The following is a 19,493-nucleotide window of genomic DNA, read 5'->3' as shown; positions in this document are numbered from 1 at the left end:
AACCGCAGCTGACACTGGGGGCGCTTTTTTATTCCGGGTCAAGAAAGTGACCGAAAAAAAGCAGCCGTTTTTCCGGAAGTTGTGTTCTTGCGGTAAGTTTTGCTTCGTAATTTTGACCCTAGCGTTTAGAATGTTCTATTAAGCTATGGTATATCGCCTGAAAGTCACCATACTTGAATAAATGACATAGCAAGTTTTGGAAAAGTGAAATCTTGGGTGAAAAATCAATATACCTTGGTCTAACCACCGTCCCTCAACAGGGACGGTGTTGAGGGACGGCGGTCTAACCTATGAACATGTGTTACTTTATAGCTGGGACCTCGTTTGCGTTTATACGAAAAATGAAATTCATCCAGATTTGGAACTTGACAATTTTGCCCCCAACTTGATCCAAAATTGTAATATACTCAACTAAAACAAGTCATTGAAAATGACACAGTCCCCGTTAAGTTCTCTTTGTGCTCGTCATATTAAAGCGGAGGGGTTGTCACGAGTGTGTCCTTGAAACTTGAGTTCCAAGTGGCGTATACAACAGATTGTTTATTTACATCAAAACACGTGTTTCGTGTCATAGTAATATGGCCAAAGTAAAAACAGCCGTTATTCAGCCATCTTTGATCTGATTATGAAACACACTGATATGTATGATGTATGTGCCAAATACGAATGAAAATGGTACATAAATTGTGGAAATATAGTAGTAAGGCCAAAAAGTCAGATGGCTGTCAATCGGCCATCCTTGACCAGATTTTGAAACAAATTGTCATGGATATGCATCCTAACATGTATAAAGTACATGTATGTGCCAAATTTGAATGAAAACTGACAGAGTACGTCCAAGATACCGCATAAAAAAACAAAAACAAGATGCCTGCCAGTCGACTATCTTTGATCCATCATGAACATGTATCCTAACCACAGTCAGCTGGCGCACACGTGATAATAAAATAAATACGATATTTACTATATGGGGGCCGCCATCTTGAATGCAGCGAAAACTAAATAAGAGACAAGTTGTGAAACGCGTTTTTCAGATTCCTACAAATCAGGACAAAAATACCAATCTTTCACAAAAATACGGTCCGTTGGGGTTATATTAAGCCAACCGATAACAAAATTCGGCCTAATTCGTCGTTTTTGCGTGGAAAAATCCCTTGCATACGAACACCTAATTACGCGAAGAACATAGAACACTAAGCCGGGGTATTTGAAACCAAAATTGTCATCTAAACGTTAGGCCGTCGCTGATTGGCTGCTGAGCTGGAATGCAAATTTTTAGTTTCAAATACCCCGGCTCAATAATAATGTTCTGGATAAGGAAACGTCCACGTCCAATTTCTTGGCCGACTCAGAACGAGGCTTCAGCTAGAGAACCTAATTAGCATGCAAGGGTGATTTGTGACGTCACGGGGGGAACTTGTCATCATTTCACAATGGCCGCTATACGCATGCAGTGCTCGGAAAGTGACACAGAATCGATCTTATCATCGTCTGACGAGAGTTATGAGATCGAGGAATATGATGACAACGAGAGATGTCACGATTTTGTTTTAGAGTGCCAGGGACAAAGTGGCCCAAACAGGTTTGAACCTGCGAGAAAAGTACGCGATGTGGGTGACCGTGTACCTCCCCAAAATGACCATGGCGATTCAGGCACCCGGTTAAGGCACATGCACAGAGTTTGAACATCGTGACCGAAAATCTTAACAATGTTATTTTTATTAAACTCCACCTGAACAATGTATCAATAATGTTAGAAAATCTGCACTCTAAAATGTAAATTTGTGTGCGTCCGATTGATCGCGTGTTCTATTTCCAGTAGGACGCGAATACCTACAACTGCAAGATCGAAACAAATGAAATTGTACTGATAAATGATTCGGGCGTAAAAATTGGCACAGCAGATAACGTTATGAGGAGAAGGTCCATTCCAATATTTCCTGGTGTTCTTAACGGCTTTGGTCCACTGATGCCGTAAATTCGAATTATTGTTGTTTCCCCCCAAGGAGAAGACAAGCCGAAGGACCATGAAGCTAAATAGAAGTCCCACGCATGTACTGAGTGAAAGAAAATATTAAATAAAGGCTAAAATAAAACATAATATTACACCTCTTTGTGTATTTGTCAATTTTGCATATATTTGGTATATATATATGTTCGTATATATCTAGAAAAATCTCGTCTTTCGTTAATAATTTCATTTGTTTGAAAGGTCCACCGACCGTGTCCTAATAATTTGTTTGGAATATCGATCCCCGTTGGTTTCTCCAAACGGTCCCGACGTCCGCCATTCAACACAATCAGCATTTATTCATAGCAATTCACCGGGATCATGTTCCGTAATTTGCGGGCTGTAAAACCAAATAATGAAACAAGTACTATTTATTATATATTTTTTTACCTCTCGAAACTACAACAGTGCGTAGAGTTATCGCAGTGGAATAGTCGCCTTGAAATCGATGGAACTTCAACTATCCATTTCTCACCTTGAAATAAAAAAATCGAAGAGCATCGGGGGATATATTATTAACCAGTCTTGCCAATCGCTAGCTTTATTTTATTCGAATCCATAAAATTCACGAGTTTTTCGACATTTGTTGGCAACTTCCGCGCTAAAAATGGATGAACTATAAAACAAAGGTACACATTGTGTACAGGAATGCATAAATGACTGACAAATCCAATGAGTGTGTGGCGAAATGTATATATTAGCAAAATCGTTCACAGGCAGATTGCCAATAATCGTTTTGTTCATTCTAATTCATGTAAAACTGTAATAAATCAGAATCACAACACAAAATAAATTCAATAAAAATTCAATAAAATATTGCGAAATACAAACACTTAAATTCCAGTTCATGCAATACAAACGTTTCCGTTTTACAATCACATACGGCGCCTCGGTATACATACGAGTCAAAAGTACGATCTTGCATGTAAAAAACCCAGTTTCAAAACTCAGTGCGTTAGACAAATGCGACGATAAATATATATCACAGTTCTAACCAAATTGTGTTACATATTAGTAGGAGTTTTAAAAATAGATTTATTACAAGCATTTGATGTCCAACAATATAAATGACATCTCATGTTCTAATATAGAATGTTGTGACTGCTACTTTAAAGTGCATGAACTTGCTCAGAATAAATGGAAAATATGAAGAACACTGAAATCAAAATTAAGCCCTAATATTCACTTATGCATGCCTCTATTCCAGGGTCAGACTAAAATAAATTCGGAAAACTTGCATCAAATATGCACAACGAAAACTATGTATACATTTGCTTCGAAAGTCAGGATCCGGAGATATCGTCACAAGAGGCCGCTATCGCAACGTCAATAATTTAGAACCTTTGATCAGTCTTCTTGGTTCTCAAGTAGTTGATACAGAGTGATTGTTCTTAACCACAACCAACTACAGGAGTTATGTTGAAAAACAAGACTGGGTAGATATGCACTGTCAGTCAAAATTTAGGGCAATATTAAAGGGGAGCAGAGGTGTGGCTTTTGACACTCTGTACATGAAATTTGAGATCTATAAATGAATTCTGTCGATAAAAACAACTTGTATGTGCTGCGAAATGCCCTAAATGTCGGGTATAAAACAGGCTGTGAAGCAGACGACAAACGTCCGCTTTTCCTGGCGTGATATTAGCATATTTCTCATTTAGTTTTAACTCGTACAATATTTATTCACTCTGTTCACTATAGCCAGAACGCTGTACTGTCTTCACTTTCAGATTAGTTCTTCTGCCGATTTCTTGCAACCAACAACGTGATTTTTTATTTGGGATTTCGAGAAACATAAAATGAATTGTTACGGCATTCATAACACAACACCTTGCCATGTTTCAACTTTTAAGTAGTCAGTTAACAAGGTCTTTCATAGCAGCATTTCTATGGGATTGACGTACTAGCATGAATGGGTTCAATTATCAGTGTTCACTGATGACGTCATTTGACTACTTGCGAATCGCTAACAGGAAAGTTGCCACATGTTACGTTCAGATTACAGAGTACACAATCTTTAGGGCTAATAGCCAGGGGTGTCCATCACAACTTGGTTTGTGAAGTTGCGAAAAAGTCAAAAAAAAAAAATTGAATATCATCTGAATGTAACGTCTGGAGACTGGAAAGATTTTAACAACAAATTAAAACAGTTTCATTCAGAGTTTGATATGAAAAACTAGCTTGTTTCCAATCGGTACTATACTATCGATCCCCAGCCGGCCAGCGGCACTTCTGTGGACTGTCTCGCACATGAAGAGCAAATTCGTCCCGTCTCGTAAACAAAGAAAAATGAACCAGTTTTATTAAATTTATTATTTACCAAATAATAAAACATTAGTTTATTTTGTTTTTATCGTGGGATTGCAAAATCCGACCTATTTTGGCCGCCATGTTGTTTGTAGTTGATCGTTATAAATTATGCTAATGAAGCTAGCGCATGGGCAAAATGTATTGTTACTGAGGGGTCATCTCAACGAAAAATATTTTCTATTTTCTTTTTTTTATAAAAGGTAATATCAATGATTCGCAATCTGGAAAATTCATTTCTTTTGGGCAGTTTTGACACGTCGTGTGCTTGCAACAAATAACTGTAAAATTGCGTGTACGATCATCGTGTTTCATTTCTGATTTGTTTGACTTCCTGATTCAACACCAATAGTTGGAGCAATCGTTACGAGTTTGGTAAATTTTGTTTATTACCAATGCTTCTTCATTTTTAATGCTTGTTTGTTTTTTCAAACACGGCAACTTTGCCTGTGCATTTTGTCACAGTGTACAATCGACAATACTAACGATGGGACTGATTACCGCCTGTGATGGAATATGTGTAAGAGACTGGGGAATAAGACTGCATGGCGAGAGTGTGAAAGACCGAGCTGAAACGCCAATGCAGCTGATCGTTGACAATCGTTCTTATGCATTAAATACACCAATGAATCCATGGGCAGAATCACTTGGTTTCAGTGAATTTACATGATATAATTTGTAGTAAAAAAGTAAAACTGTGTAATTATCCAGATGAAAATGAGTGACTTTTATTAAAAAAGACCTATTCATTGTACAATGTGTAGGTTTGTTTTTATGTTTTGCTTATGATCTCCCTTAAAATCCTCGCCCTAAATAATATTCATGATTGAATGAATAAATTAAGCCACCTCTATATAAAGACCACCTGACAGTTTGGCTCAGTCCACTGACTGTCCTTTATAGACAGGTTTGACTGTATTATTATTATTATTTGGGTATGAATTGTATGATTATTATGGATAATTGTACAATTCTGTGAAATAGCTGTGTCGTGTGACGGAATTGCTACAGATGGGAATGACAAGCTCACTATAAAAATATAATGAAACTGGGACTTTAGTCTTTGGTTCTGTGTGTTCATCTGTCCATATACTAAACATTGAAAATGTCTTGTGATGTCATGTCAACCAATTTATCTAATCACAACATTTGCAGTCCATATTGAATAATAGCTTCATATGTAACAAAACTCCAAATAGTCTCCCACAATCACCTGTAAGAGTAAAGCCATGAAATGTTAAGTGGTACAAAGTGATAATAATTTAATGATTTAGCATTCTTTCAATGCAATTCAGGTATCATGTGCGCTTCTATTCTATCGGTGATGTGCAAATAAATAAATAAAATAATAAAGCAAATACAGTTTTTGTAAGTTAAAATTTTTCAGTAAAAAAAATTCAAAATTAACAATCAGTAATTCTAGTTTATGATTTATTTTTGATTAGTATCAAAGCCAGATACGGTTCAAAGTAACCCAATTTTTTCTTTGTATGAAAAGCCACATTGATTTACAAAATGCTGGTTTTAAGGGAATATACAAGTGTTTGGCTCCTTAAAAAATGGCCCTGTTGCTATTTAAGAAATGAAAGAGTTTTGTCTGACTGTTCACTGCCATTAAAAAAACACAATTGTAATTTCCATGTTGAGTCTCTATTACAAAGTAGTTTATGTGAAATACTAGTAGTTTTATTTAGCCTAAAAAGTTAGATTAAATTTATTAATCACATAAAAATTTTGACTTTTTCAAGCGAAAACACCCAAAATAATATGGTGTGCAGCCATATAAATGTCTGTTATCATTGATTATATTAACAGACAAGATCTAAAAGAACATGACCTGCATTTTGCTTTTTTGAGGGTTTCAGATTTGTTAAGCTATTGTATACTGAAATACCTTGTTTGGTAGCAATATGTTAAAGGTGGTGAAACAACGTTCAAGTCTCTTAACTACTAAACACATCATTTTTCTAAGTGTGATATTTCAAGGGAGTTTGAAATGTTCACTTTGTTACTTTTATAGAATTCACTGTTATATTGCAGATAAAATGATAGTCCTTTCTCTATTTAAAGGGGGAAAAACATTGAGAAGGTAGACATTTTTTCACTTTTTACAGATTTAAAAAGAACATCTTTTTTTGCTTCTAGGTTTCTGGATGTCCAAAGAAGTGCCTTCTGTTGGTGTGTATAGAAGTTACAATGAATGGTTGAAATGGATAGATCTGTCTCAAATTTGGCTATTTTTGTGTATTTTTATTTACGTAATTGCTTGGAATAAATCAATCAATGAAAAGACATTGTTTGTATTGTATTGACTTTGGTACTATTCGATATAGCAGTGTAAAGTGATGTGACATTACTTGTTTTTCCAACACAAACATGTCCTGCTGCTATACTTAGCATAGTTAATGAGCTCATTATGTATGCAAATATTCATGCACATTTGCTGAGTGTTAGCATCAACCTACATATGTATGTGGACAAATTGCAGCAATTACCGGTAGTGTATTGCTTCTATCACGAGGATATCGGGTTACATATCTTCTGAAAGGTCAAAGCTGTCAATCATCTCCCCCTGGCCCGCCCCAACCCACCTGTTGATTTTTGTTTTCATCCTATCCATATTTAGGTACTAGCAACAACAAAGACTGATCTCATTTGCATAATTAAAATCCATCTGCTGTTAAAGTGTATATCATGATTCTGAACATCGAAACTAGAATCACAACAAGAGTTGCCACAAAATTTCCTGAATACATACTACCGGTAGACATAGTGTGGGGTACTTTGGTAATAATATTTACTTGCATACTTTGATTTATAAAACATAAACAGCAGAAATAGTTACTCACCCGACAACCTTGCTAATTTATATATATAATATATGCATGGGAGAATATATGCAAATATTTATAGATTGAAACAATGGCTGAGCTAGAACCAAGTGACAGGAAGGTGTGTTTTTTTAGCAACGATTATGTTGTATCTCTGTTAGACCATGATTCTGACGGTAAGATAAGCGAGTTGAATTCCCACACAGACGACGATATTTCTCAAGTTCACTCAACTTCAAGATCGTCTACTCGTAGCAGTACACAGCTGCTGCATGCTGATTGAAAACGTAATTATAGCGTTATCAAATGAAATGTTATTATGATATATTCAATAATTTTGAACTTGTGTTTTGTCTCGTGTTTCCATAATGAATAATGTTTGTGACTTACTTATACAATTGATATTCATTTTTTTGAATCTGAATACAAACAAAAGAACATGGCCATTTATGAAACTAATACAGAGGTGTTATTTAGCATAATTCTGATTCTATTTGTAATACGAACCAACATTTTTAAATATTAAATGGCTGCAGTGCTACGTACAGAGAAATAGCAAGGTAATTATTGCCATAAAAACATTGCTTGGATTTCCACGATTGTTGTATTTGAATGATAAAAATTATATTGACTATGGCTTCATATGATGGAATTACATGTCCCCTATACCTATAGTCTCTGTTCTTTTATCCCATTGTTTTTAATGTGTTGATGTTACTTGTTCCTCATTTTTTTCACAAAATGCTCAATATATTACCATATTTTGCAATAAATTGTTACTGGTAGTATTTGTACTAGGTTTCCTGGCTTTGATCAGTTTATCATAGTACACCCGCAAAGACAAGTTATTTGAACACGCCAAAGTTGGTAAGTGATAAATATGTCTTTATACGCGTACGTGTTTATATGCGTATAAAGCTATATTCAGAAAAGATGTTATTACGTACTGGTAATGCACAAAAGATTTGGAAAAGATTACACTTCAAACGTGTGTAATCACTGTTATTATGTAAAACCCCAATTTAGGCAATATTCATGCACAGAAAAGATGTTATTACGTACTGGTAATGCATGAAGGATTTGAAAAAAATATGCTTCAAACGTGTGTAAACAATGTTGTTACATAATACCCCGAACTTTAATTTAGGCAAGATTCATGCACTGAATTCTCTAAACTAAACTCTTCAGTTCGGGGCTCGGGATAGTAGGCTCCAGACCAATAACATTACGACTGCACCACATGCGCTTGGAACGTTTCTTGGATAATAAAAAGGACCTATAATAGGGTCGGTATACTTATTAAGTTGCCGGTATATTCGCCTACCACTCCTATAATAACAATAATAAGGTAGGAAGACGTTTTCCACCATGACATCGAAATTGTCCAAAAATAACATGATTTTCAAAATTATATTTCGTCAAGCTTCACAAAACAATCAATCGACTTGTATTACCTTTATTCAAAATAAAATGGGCAAACTTGATAATATACAAGAAATGTACGGGGGGAGGGGGGCGACGACAGCATAAAGAGTTTACAACATGTATTTCAGACAAATGTCAATGTTCATGGTTTACAGTACAACAATAAAACATGTCTTGCCACTATCATAGTGAAAAAATGTACCTCTGGCTAACACAGGGCCCTGACGATTTACTCGCGTCAATACATGAACGTCTAGGGGACGGGGTGACTATGTCCCGGTACAGGGCCTTACCCTTGCTCACAATAATGGAAATTATGTAATTAATACAGTTTGGTAATGTAAAGCAAGCAAGCAAGCATATTTCATTAAATTGAAGTATCAAAGCTCTGACACCCGAAAATCACTAATACTTGTTTCCGGCTGATCAGCCTACACTATATATAATATATGACAAGGGAGGAGACAAAATTTGCACACATATTTTCCAATCGACAATTACGAAAATACTCTACAGTTTACTGACATGGACACTAGTGGCGATTCCTATACTTTCAAAATATTTTGACAGTTTTACTGAAAAATAAGACATGAATGTCGGAGTCTCCGTCATTTAATTATAAAATACTCATGTTAAAATAATACATGGAACATCTGCAAACAATTGAATTAATATGTACTCTATGTGGGTACAACTCCTCATAAAGATGCAGTATTGTACTGATAACTGAAAACTTCCATTGACTCGTGTCCGAAATCTCAGAATACACAAGTGCAACCAAACTACTGGTATGTCTCATACATGCTCAAAAACCTGCATTCATAGATCTGAGTAAACCTTGATGTACCTTTAATAACAAGAGGTAATTTATGATGAAAATCGTGAAAAAGACCTACGGTACTTAGGATTTTCAGATCTGGAAAAAAATTATGGATATTTTATCAGATGCATAAAATATTTAGAGAAGGATAAAAAGGGTCTTACAGAAAGAAATTAAATAACTATAATCTAAAAAGGAAAAAAAAAAATTTTCTGAAAATATAAAACAAATCAAAAACAAATATGAATAAACAATAAAGACAATTTGCAGCCACTGGTGAATACAGAATATAGAATGAACACAAAATGTAGCCTAATACACTGATAGTTGCTGTTTTGTTCCATAGCTGTTTTTTAAGAAGGCAGTTAAGGCTGGTGCTAGAGTATAATAATCAAAATAAATTCTGACTATTTTCTTTATCAAAATTTGGAACTTTATTTTGTGCAGTCAGAAATAATTTGTCCCTATGATGACTGTAAGCTGGACATTTCATTACAAAATGTTGCTCATCCTCAATTATATGTTGGCTGCACATATCACATGTGCTTTTATCCAGTGGCACATTATTATGTCTGCCTTTCTCTATGTTAAGGTCATGGTTGCTTGTCCTGAATTTTGCAATTAACCTTCTAAGACCATGGTTCTGCATATTAATTAGGTAATTTTTTATTTTCAATTTTTAAATCTTGTTTAAAAAGTCTGTATGTTCTTAGTTTGTTTTTAGCTAAGGTTTGTTTTCTATTAATATCATTATGCATGTCTAAAATCCATTGGTTCTCAAATGATTTGTTTATTTTTTTATGAATAAAGTCCAAATTTTTCTTATATTTCACTTGAGTTTACAATGGTGACAACATCAATATCTTGCATATCACTTGTTAACCATTTACTTTTTACATTCTTATTTAGGTAGTAGGCTTCTCTTAATAATGTGTTATCAGAGTTTAATAATGTGTTACTAGTATCAGAGATTGTTACCCGGTTTTAATACTTATAAGTCGTTGTTTTCTGATAAAACTGTCAATGGGGCCATTTTTATGAAGTTTGAAATAGAGACCATTATGCCACACACTGTCAAACGCCTTTCTAAAAATCTATGAAGCAAGCATAGATTTTATTAGACTTGGGGTTGTGATATCTTTTGAATGGCTATTATTATAGAGATATTTTTGTACAATTGTTTTTAATATAAAGAGATTGTCTGTGGCCCTGCAGTTTTTCCTAAAACCGAATTGATGCTTTGAAATAATATTTTTTTTGTCCAAGTATGCTATGTGCATACTAGTATTCAACAGAGACCCGTTCATCAACCTGCCAAGTTTCATCGATATCTGCTGTAGAATTTCTGAGAAAATGTTAGAGATATCACGGACGGAAACCGGAAATATGAAACTTTACTCCCCTTTTCAGGTTGCGCCAGAAACAGACTAAAATAAATAACCAACGCAAAACCGATTTTTCGTCCAAAAACGCTGTCGTGAGATTCTAATGACAACTTCTGAGGTCATTCTGATGACCCCCCCCCTAACGGTACGCATGCGCACTCGCACCAACCCATGGATTATTTACGTCATTTCCAGGGAGCGCAAGAACGTGGATGGCAACTTCGTACGAAAGCGAGGTTGGGGAATGCCCGACTGCGTGCGTGACATGAATTATTGCAATGCAATGTACTCCCCGAGGAAGTCACACAAATGGAACAGTGTGAGAGGTGACAATGTGTGTGCCTGAACTCAAGGTTATTTGTCAAATGGTGCGAGACTTCCAGCTGGAAGTATTATTATTAATTCCGCATACTGTGCATAGATTGCAACTCGGGCTGCAACAGGTCCCATTGAAGGTAAACTTTTCGTCATGCACCGACATTTTTGTGTTGGCCTTCGACCTGTTATTGTAATTTAAATGTTTTTTTTATTAGCCATCTCTGCGTACTATTGCTTTAATTTATAAAAGATTAATTTATTAAACAAATTTATTTGTGCATATACTAATTTCTCGCTCAGTATTTTCCGTTGTTTCTGGCAGGGAAGTCGTGGCTGTTCACTAGAATACTGCAGTGTAGTCAATCATACAGTTTAACAGTGTGCCCATGAGTCAGTTATTAGTTAGAAAAAATAACTCTCCTTTCAGTTCAGTTTGCCCATAGAGTCTATGGTTCACCACATAAAGTTCTTGAAAATTTGTAATTTCGAATATAAGTAGGAGTACCAGTATCTATCATGTGTAATTTTCACTGTAACATTTTTAAAATGACTAACCTGTAAACCTTATTTCCGCCAGTGTCAATGAATTAGAAAAGTCAAGGAAATAGGTGGACGCATGAAGTTGCTGAAAATTTGTAATTTCAAATATAAGCAAGAATATGGGTGCTGGTTGTGTGCTTTTTTCACTGATACATTTAAAAATGACTAAACTGTAAACCTTTTTTTTCCACCAGTGTCAATGGATGATAAAAGTCAAGAAAATAGGTGGACAAGCCAAGATTGTAAATACAACAGACAAAGAATTCCTAACACAGGTATTTTATTATTATATATATTTTTTTATATTCTAAATTGGGTTTCATATGTAGTGATATTTCATGCTGTGATCATGTCCTTTTAACTTTTTCACCACCAAATTTTTCTGCAAATTTTTTTTATATTCTATAAAATTTCTGGAAATGAACCCTAATTTTGGAGCCAACTGACAAAATTTGAGTTAAATTTCAGTTTTTACTCAAAAAATTTGGCTCTTTTTGTCTAAATTTTCTGAAGGAAAGTGCAGACTATAAACAGGACTTTTTTGTGAATTTGTGATGAAAAGGGGGAACTGGTGGTGAAAAGGTTAAGAAATAACAGATAACTTGCAGAAATGTATGCACTCATATTTGACAAGTAATATCATTTTTGTTGAGACTGAACAAAAAGGGATTCATACAAAAATATGATTTATATCCCACCATAGTGCACACCTGAAATTTGGGTTCAAACAATGTATTTTACACTTTGGACTTGTATTGAACATGGTGTGTTTACAGTTTGTCTCTCCCGGTATTCAGAATTAAACTAATAATTTAATGAAATAATGAAGTTAAACATTTCCATTCATTTTGATCATATTAGACACACAATACGATATGTATTTTTCATATAATACAGTGAGACTGACAATAAATCATACTAACGTTGACGACAAGAAGGTCATCAGACATGAAATTATGAGATGGAAGAAGGCAAACAAACCAATTTATGTGGACGAGAAAGAAGAGCACTTTTATAAAGTAATTGATGTGCAATGTGATATTTACTCTATAAGTGTGGATGATATACATGCTGCGAGTCGACTCTTAGAAGACTGTAAAAATGGAACGTTACCTGCTCATCTGGCTAAGCATTGCATGATAAGCTATGATGGTATTCAAGTCATACCACATGAAATGGACTTTGACATTCAATGTCATGACAAATTTTCAGGTATTCATGTTGCATTCAGTTACATATTAATTTTTACACTATGTCCCTTGTTGTTGGGTGTGCATTACTCACATTGTGTCTGGTTGACATCCAGTTGCTGATTTTTACTTTGTAGAGAGTAATGCATTACCCAATAAGGGTATGTCCTGCAGGACAGTGTTGTACAAGAGAAATTTATCAAACTAGCGTATTTTTCTTCAGTAAGTCCTGAATAGATGAATACACTGCCTATATGTTATTGCTATACCCATACTATTATTAGTAATAAAGTTTCCACCTTTGAAAACTTGTACATGCACAAATCAACAAAATTTATGCAGTATTAAATACAGGCACATTACTAAGATATGTGACTTGTATATGAAATATACAGTAATACATTATGTGATTTATTTATGTTATTCACATGCAACCATTTTTTTTGTAGACATTGATGAGAGCGATGGTGACACTGTAAATGTTAGCAGTAACACTATTACATTAGATGATGTATCCACAGAAACCAGTGATTTGGGCGAGGAGTTGGCACAACTTGTTCTCAGTGAATCAGCTGGTAAGAACTGCCACCAGATGGTATCCCCTCTTTTATTGTCAGAATCTGTCTCACAAAATATTTTGGTCCTGATTATAGGTTCATGCTATGGTGAAAATAAGTAATTTCAATGATTAAGTATACAGTCAATGCAATTTTTTGGTTTATATGCGCTTCAAGTTTGGTGGTAGTATATTTTGCATATCATGCTCACATGTTGGGAATCTTTACAAAATACTAAATTTTAGCCTTTTTTGTCCAAAGTTATTTTTCTTTATAACTTCAAAACAATTTGTTGAATTTTAATCCAATATTGCATTACATTGTGACAAGCACAACGAAGAAAAATTGGGCTCAACTGATTTCCCTACATTTTTGATATACATTTTAATATTCTAATCAGGAACATTGTAAATACCCTTATATCTAAAAAAATAAAATTATGTATCCGATGCGAGTCTATCATAATTTTCTGTTTACCAGGTCACTAAAATAAATTTTCACCATACCAACATGACTTGACATTTACTGTCACCGCTGTACTGTTAAAACAGCAACCTTGTCTGCTAAGTTACATGAAACCTTTTTTAAGAGACACAGACTGTGTTCTGACATTTCAGACTGTTTCAGTACATACATTTTGTTTCGTTAGGTTTGCAATTTATTGTATAGAAATTATGGATTAAATGAATGATAGTCTATTTATATCTTTCACTGTTAGTTTGATGTCTCCAGTTAAGGTAGGTTAATTGGATCCAACTTGTTCTAATCCTGTAACAATGTAAATTTTGCTGTTCAGTACAATATGGCAGTGGCAGTAAGAAGCATGCTTTGGGAAAATAATTTCCCCAAATAAAATAGTCTGAAATAAGAACAGATTAATTTGTAAATTATGATTCATGCTGCAACTATAAGATTATTTAAGTTTTATATCATTGATTTCAATTTTACCAGTTGACTGGATTTTTTGAATTGAATAAGATGTGGGGCTGAATAATTATATATTTATCATCAGAATATTTTACTAAATTGTCAAAAGTATGATGTATTGAGATGTATATTACTTCTTAGATATAGGACAAAACCAGCTTCTATGAACATTAAATAGCAATGTGTCATACACAAAGACAAAATGTAGTGAAATCGGTGATCAAATTCTATAGCTTAGTGTCTATTAATGTTCATTGTTGAACTCGTTATCTCTCTAAATCAACATGTAATCACAAACTATAAATTTGTAAATTATCACAAGCATGATTCAATAGACTGATTGAATATTTTTAAAATTATAATAAAAAAACAAATGTGTAGACATATCCCCCCAAAATAATTAAAATATAGGTGGGTACTGTACTTCAACCAAGAGTGACAAATATCTTGTAGTCTGTGACCTACAGTTGGGATCAAATCAGGAAAAAGTTGAACACTTTTATGGAATATTTGGTAACTTGTAAGTTTGTTTCTTTTTCAGATGAATGTTTACACATAGTTTCTGGTACAGTGGAAGAGAAATTGTTTGATTGTTTGAAAACTGGTGTCAGTGAAAACATTCTCACCAATTTAGCAAAAACTGCTAATCTTCGTACCATGCATAATGGTATGACTTTACTACACTATGCTGCAATTCACAATAGATCATTTGTCTGTATTCTTCTGTATGCATTTACAGATTTTTCACAAATCATTTACAAACAAGTGTCAGACAGGGAAAGTGTTCATTATAAACTGACTGCAGCTGATATCGCAAGCAAATTAAACCATGTCAGCTTTCTCAAAGAGTTGAAAGACGTTTACAAAGTAGAATGTGGTTTTAGCGAGATCCATCGAGCAGCTAGAAATGGTGACCTGGTCAGAATCAGAGAATTGCATAAAAATGGTGCTGATGTGAATACTATAGCTGAGCAGTTGGAAATAACGCCTCTATATATGGCTTGCGGTGCAGGAAGACTAGATGCTGTTAAACTTCTGATAGAACTTGGAGCTAATGTGTCTCTACGATGTGGGGATCATGGCGGTATGTGTTTGCATCGAGCTGCAGAATGGGGACATTATGTAATGGTTCACTATTTGGTCAGCGAGGGTCATTTTCCTGATATCAATGTCAAGAACACTAAATATGAGCATACAACTCTGCATAGAGCTATTGTCGGATCAAACCCGGATATTATCAGGTTTCTTCTTGAGAACAAAGCTGATATCAATAGCACATCTAAAACAGGAGTCACGCCACTGCATTATGCTGTATCCTGTAATGAAATTGATTGTGTGGGTATGCTGCTGTCTCAAGGAGCTGATGTCATGAGAACATATCAAAATAATTACAGTATATTGCATCATTCTGCACTGAAAGGAAACCTGAAGATTTTTGTGATGCTGGTAGAGCATATATATAAAACCCTAGGACCTAATGCAGTCAAAAAACTAGTCAGTTCCCAAGCAGAACTTTGCACTTCAGATTACGTGTACCTGGTGCGAGGCACAGATCGTGGGCAACCTGCTTGGCATTATGTGCACATTGACAGGTCAAAGTTTCCTCTTTTTATGAAAAACACACAGGGCAGCTCCTTGGATGTTGGGGATTATGGTATCATGGTTAAATCCGGTTGGGGGGAGGATCCACCTGTTGATGTCAGAGATTGCATTACATGTGATTCTCAACAGCTGAAAGGAAGTAATTTTTCTGATATTGTACCACTTCATCTTGCATCTAGAGCGGGCCATGTTGAAATCACAGCAGAGCTGATACGATTGGATGCAGATATTCATGCCGTTGATGTGAATCACTGGACCCCTCTACACTTTGCGGCAACACATGGCAAATTAGAGGTTGCTGAGAAATTAATCGAACATAACTGTGATACCAATGCTTGTGATAAAGACTGTCATCGTCCACTGTATTATGCTATCTTAAATGAACAAAAACCTCTAGTACAACTCCTGGAAGGTATCTCTTTGAAAACTCTAAAATTGAAATACAAACCAGATGAAATCAAATTGCTTCGGGAGAAATCAGAAGGTTTAATTGCATTTCAAGACAAAGAATATTGTAAATCGTTACTCAATGTTGATGATGAGAAAGAAGAACACTGAACGCAATGGCACATAATAAAGGAAATTTTAGTTTCAAGGTTGGCCATACTAAAACCTTTTTGACAATAATACATAAAAATACTGAAAATACATAAACTCATTGATTTCTTGAAAAATTAGTTAAACAAAATTTAATTTGGATAATATGGTTAATTAGTCTACTTTGTACGCAATAAAGTATTTGTGACGCTTGATCATATTTTATGACACAAAAAAGACATAATGGTTGATGTAGTCAACCCCACTGGTCAATTTGCTCTTATTGTTTCATGTCATAATCATTTCTCAGACATTCCTGTATAGATTTCAGTGAAACTTTGTATTGTTTCATGATTTAATTTAAATTAGATTACTGGTGCATACAAAGCCAGTATATCTTTGGTTTAATCAATTTCCTGACAATTTGAGCATGAAGGCTTATGGATTAAGTTTTGTCCATTTTTTTCCCGAGGTTCATGGATAAATTTATTTTCAAACTTGGTTATTAAAACCAGTATACATGTGCTCTCATTTACTTTTCCAGTTAGATTCAAAATGGTAGATTGGTGGTCATATTTTATCTGAAAACGGGTCTAAATACCCCAATTTTTTGTGTGCAGATCAGTATTTGCACAAACTAATTCTGTTTAAAATATGGAATATTAGTAACACTCATGGGCTTACTAAGACAGGTACATGTATATTGTTTTTTTAGTATTTGGTTTGAATTTGGCCAAGTGGTGGTCATTCTATATGTCAAAAAAACTTTGTTACCTTTACTTATAATGTGATTATATAATTACTATATTTAGTTTGTTACAGAGACAATGCATCCTTTCGAAAGTTTAAATCTTAAATCTTACAGTCTATACTTGGTACATAGATTATTGCGCTTCTGCATGTCACAGAAAGTTTATGTATCTGTATACCAATATATAACAATTATTTTTCAAATATTGTAAGCTTGATACATTGTAAAATTTAACAATCTCTTCTATATAGTTTTATTTATGACGCAGACACTGTAGTACAATGAAAAAATATATTTATTGCCAATAGGGGGGGGGGGCTCACCAAATCCCACCTAAGCTGCACTAAAGCAACGAATAACTAACAGAGAAATGCGAAAACATGATGAGCCCCCCAAAAAACGTATCAGAATAGTAAAATGCATAAACAAAAGTATAACCATCAACACTGTATACAAATGGGAATTGCCTTAAGTAATAAGGCAAAGCCCCCAAAACTGTCAATTAAATAGGAAATTGGCATAGTGACCCCCAAGATATTCTGTTACAATAATGACAAAAAAAAGTGCACATCAAACTTATTGACATTTACCATGTTACCATCTGAAATTTACAACTGCTTCATTTTTGTATCTTACATATGACTGGAAGTTTATAAATAAATATAACATTATCTCATTTCATTCACTACTATCTTAAATGTGGACTATTATTGACTTGAATCCTGTATTCAGTATTTTCTATAATTAATATTTTCTGAACTGTCATGGAAAATGGTATCTTATGAGAACATTGCTAGACAACAAGGCCAAATGAAAAATTGTTTGTTTCCAATAACTTTGATATAAATAAACCAAAAATTATTTATTACTATGCAAATTAATTATACTCATTCTACCAATAAAGTAATGTTTGATTTCATTTATTTCCTTCTATGTAGTTAGCACAAAAGGAAATAATGTCAAAAAATATAAACCAAAAAATAGGGTGTTTCTGGTAACTCAAGCCTAAATTTTGTATGCCAACTCTGTATTTATTTTTTTGGTTTATTTATAGAGAACACAGTAAGAGCATCTGAAAGCTCATTCATGTTCAATAAGGCAATAGTTTTTTGGCAACTGTTTGAAAATAGTTTAACTTTAAAATAGTGTTCTGAAGTAATTTTGATCAGCAGAGACGCATAAACGTGCTTGGCAACATCTAATACTGTAACTCGACTTCAACAGTTCGCGAACAAATGCCCCCACACATTGTTATTTTTTTTGCTGTGATTTTGACTAAAACCGGTCATCGGCAAACACTGGTTTACTAGAATTTATAATAAGTTGTTGAATTAATAAGTTGACATTGAGGTGTCGTCGGCAAACAATTGTTTACGTGAATTTATAATAAGTTGACAACCAGATGAAGTAAATTTGCCGTCAACACCTAGTTGTCAACTCATTAATTCATCTCGTTGTCAACGTATTATAAATTCACGTAAACCAGTGTTTGCCGACAACACCTAGTTGTCAACTTATTAAATTAATTCATATTGATTTGTTACCTACATGTTGACATACAACATGTTGATCGTGATGTGATTAGGTTTATTTTTGCCAGTGATGTCATTCTTATGAAACTGCCAACATGTCGCATTGTAATTTACTAGCATCATTGTTTCTGTTTTCTGGCACAAATACAAAAAAGGTCCGAAGAATTCCAGGAACTTGCGAGTACAATTTCAAACTCTAATGAATTTAAAGTAAATTCTGTGAAAACCTATGTGCGTTCAAAAGTGTCAAAAGCCTTTGTTGAACTTTGACTTCTATGTAAACTCTAGCTCTGAGCACAGGGAGCCCAGGAACTATGATTAACTGTACGCACTCCCTATGAGAGGGGGGTGTATCGGCTGGTATCGAGTGTAAATTGGCACTAGATACTCGCCGATACCCCCACCCCCCCCCACCCCCCACCCCCCCCCGCTCATAGGGAGTGCGTACAGTTGATCATAGTTCCTGGGCTCCCTGTGCTCTGAGTACAGTCCTTCTGCTGATCATTCTATGTTAACTCCTGGACGCTGCTAACGTAATGAACATATATTAGAACAGCATGGACTACGTAGTGTCCCTGGAATGCACATTTAAATCCTGCTCTTCTGCTTGATGACGGTGTGAAAATGACTTCCCTATATCATCAGATAGAAATTAGAATATACTGGATAAAATGCCCCCCCAAAAAATAAGTGAACTAGACTAGTTGACCCTTGGTAAACCTAATCAATCATTTCAAAAGCTGGAAATTCCAATAACCCC

At 34.6% G+C, this 19,493-nt stretch overlaps 1 protein-coding gene and 2 long non-coding RNA genes across 3 annotated transcripts; all 3 read left to right on the top strand.

Moving 5' to 3' along the window:
• The first annotated feature begins 5 nt into the window (after positions 1-5).
• Positions 6-6,610, top strand: LOC146740886 (uncharacterized). Its single transcript, XR_014930005.1, has 2 exons — positions 6-92; positions 6,464-6,610. It is a non-coding gene; the product is annotated as an uncharacterized LOC146740886 (long non-coding RNA).
• Positions 6,611-10,964: 4,354 nt separating this feature from the next.
• On the top strand, positions 10,965-12,591 carry LOC102800733 (uncharacterized). The gene is made up of 3 exons (XR_013419043.2): positions 10,965-11,234; positions 11,832-11,912; positions 12,535-12,591. It is a non-coding gene; the product is annotated as an uncharacterized LOC102800733 (long non-coding RNA).
• A 2-nt stretch (positions 12,592-12,593) lies between these two features.
• LOC146740885 (uncharacterized) lies at positions 12,594-17,899 on the top strand. The gene is made up of 3 exons (XM_085501880.1): positions 12,594-12,849; positions 13,223-13,402; positions 14,853-17,899. Exons 1-3 carry the CDS (start codon positions 12,594-12,596, stop codon positions 16,469-16,471), a joined length of 2,055 nt encoding a protein of 684 aa, XP_085358006.1. The 3' UTR covers positions 16,472-17,899.
• Positions 17,900-19,493: the final 1,594 nt, after the last annotated feature.

This window comes from Saccoglossus kowalevskii, chromosome 7, assembly GCF_978046115.1.
Source record: "Saccoglossus kowalevskii chromosome 7, keSacKowa6.1, whole genome shotgun sequence".
NCBI classification, from domain to species: domain Eukaryota; kingdom Metazoa; phylum Hemichordata; class Enteropneusta; family Harrimaniidae; genus Saccoglossus; species Saccoglossus kowalevskii.
Note: the sequence above shows the minus strand (reverse complement) of the source record. Positions and strands in the feature narration are given on the sequence as shown.

Excerpts from the sequence above, each read along its gene's own strand:
- LOC146740885 (XM_085501880.1), top strand. The coding sequence starts at position 12,594 with ATGAGATGGAAGAAGGCAAACAAACCAATTTATGTGGACGAGAAAGAA. Across the intron at positions 12,850-13,222 it reads ATGTCATGACAAATTTTCAG|TAATACATTATGTGATTTAT; the intron begins GTATTCATGTTG and ends TGAAATATACAG. Across the intron at positions 13,403-14,852 it reads TGTTCTCAGTGAATCAGCTG|ATGAATGTTTACACATAGTT; the intron begins GTAAGAACTGCC and ends TTTCTTTTTCAG.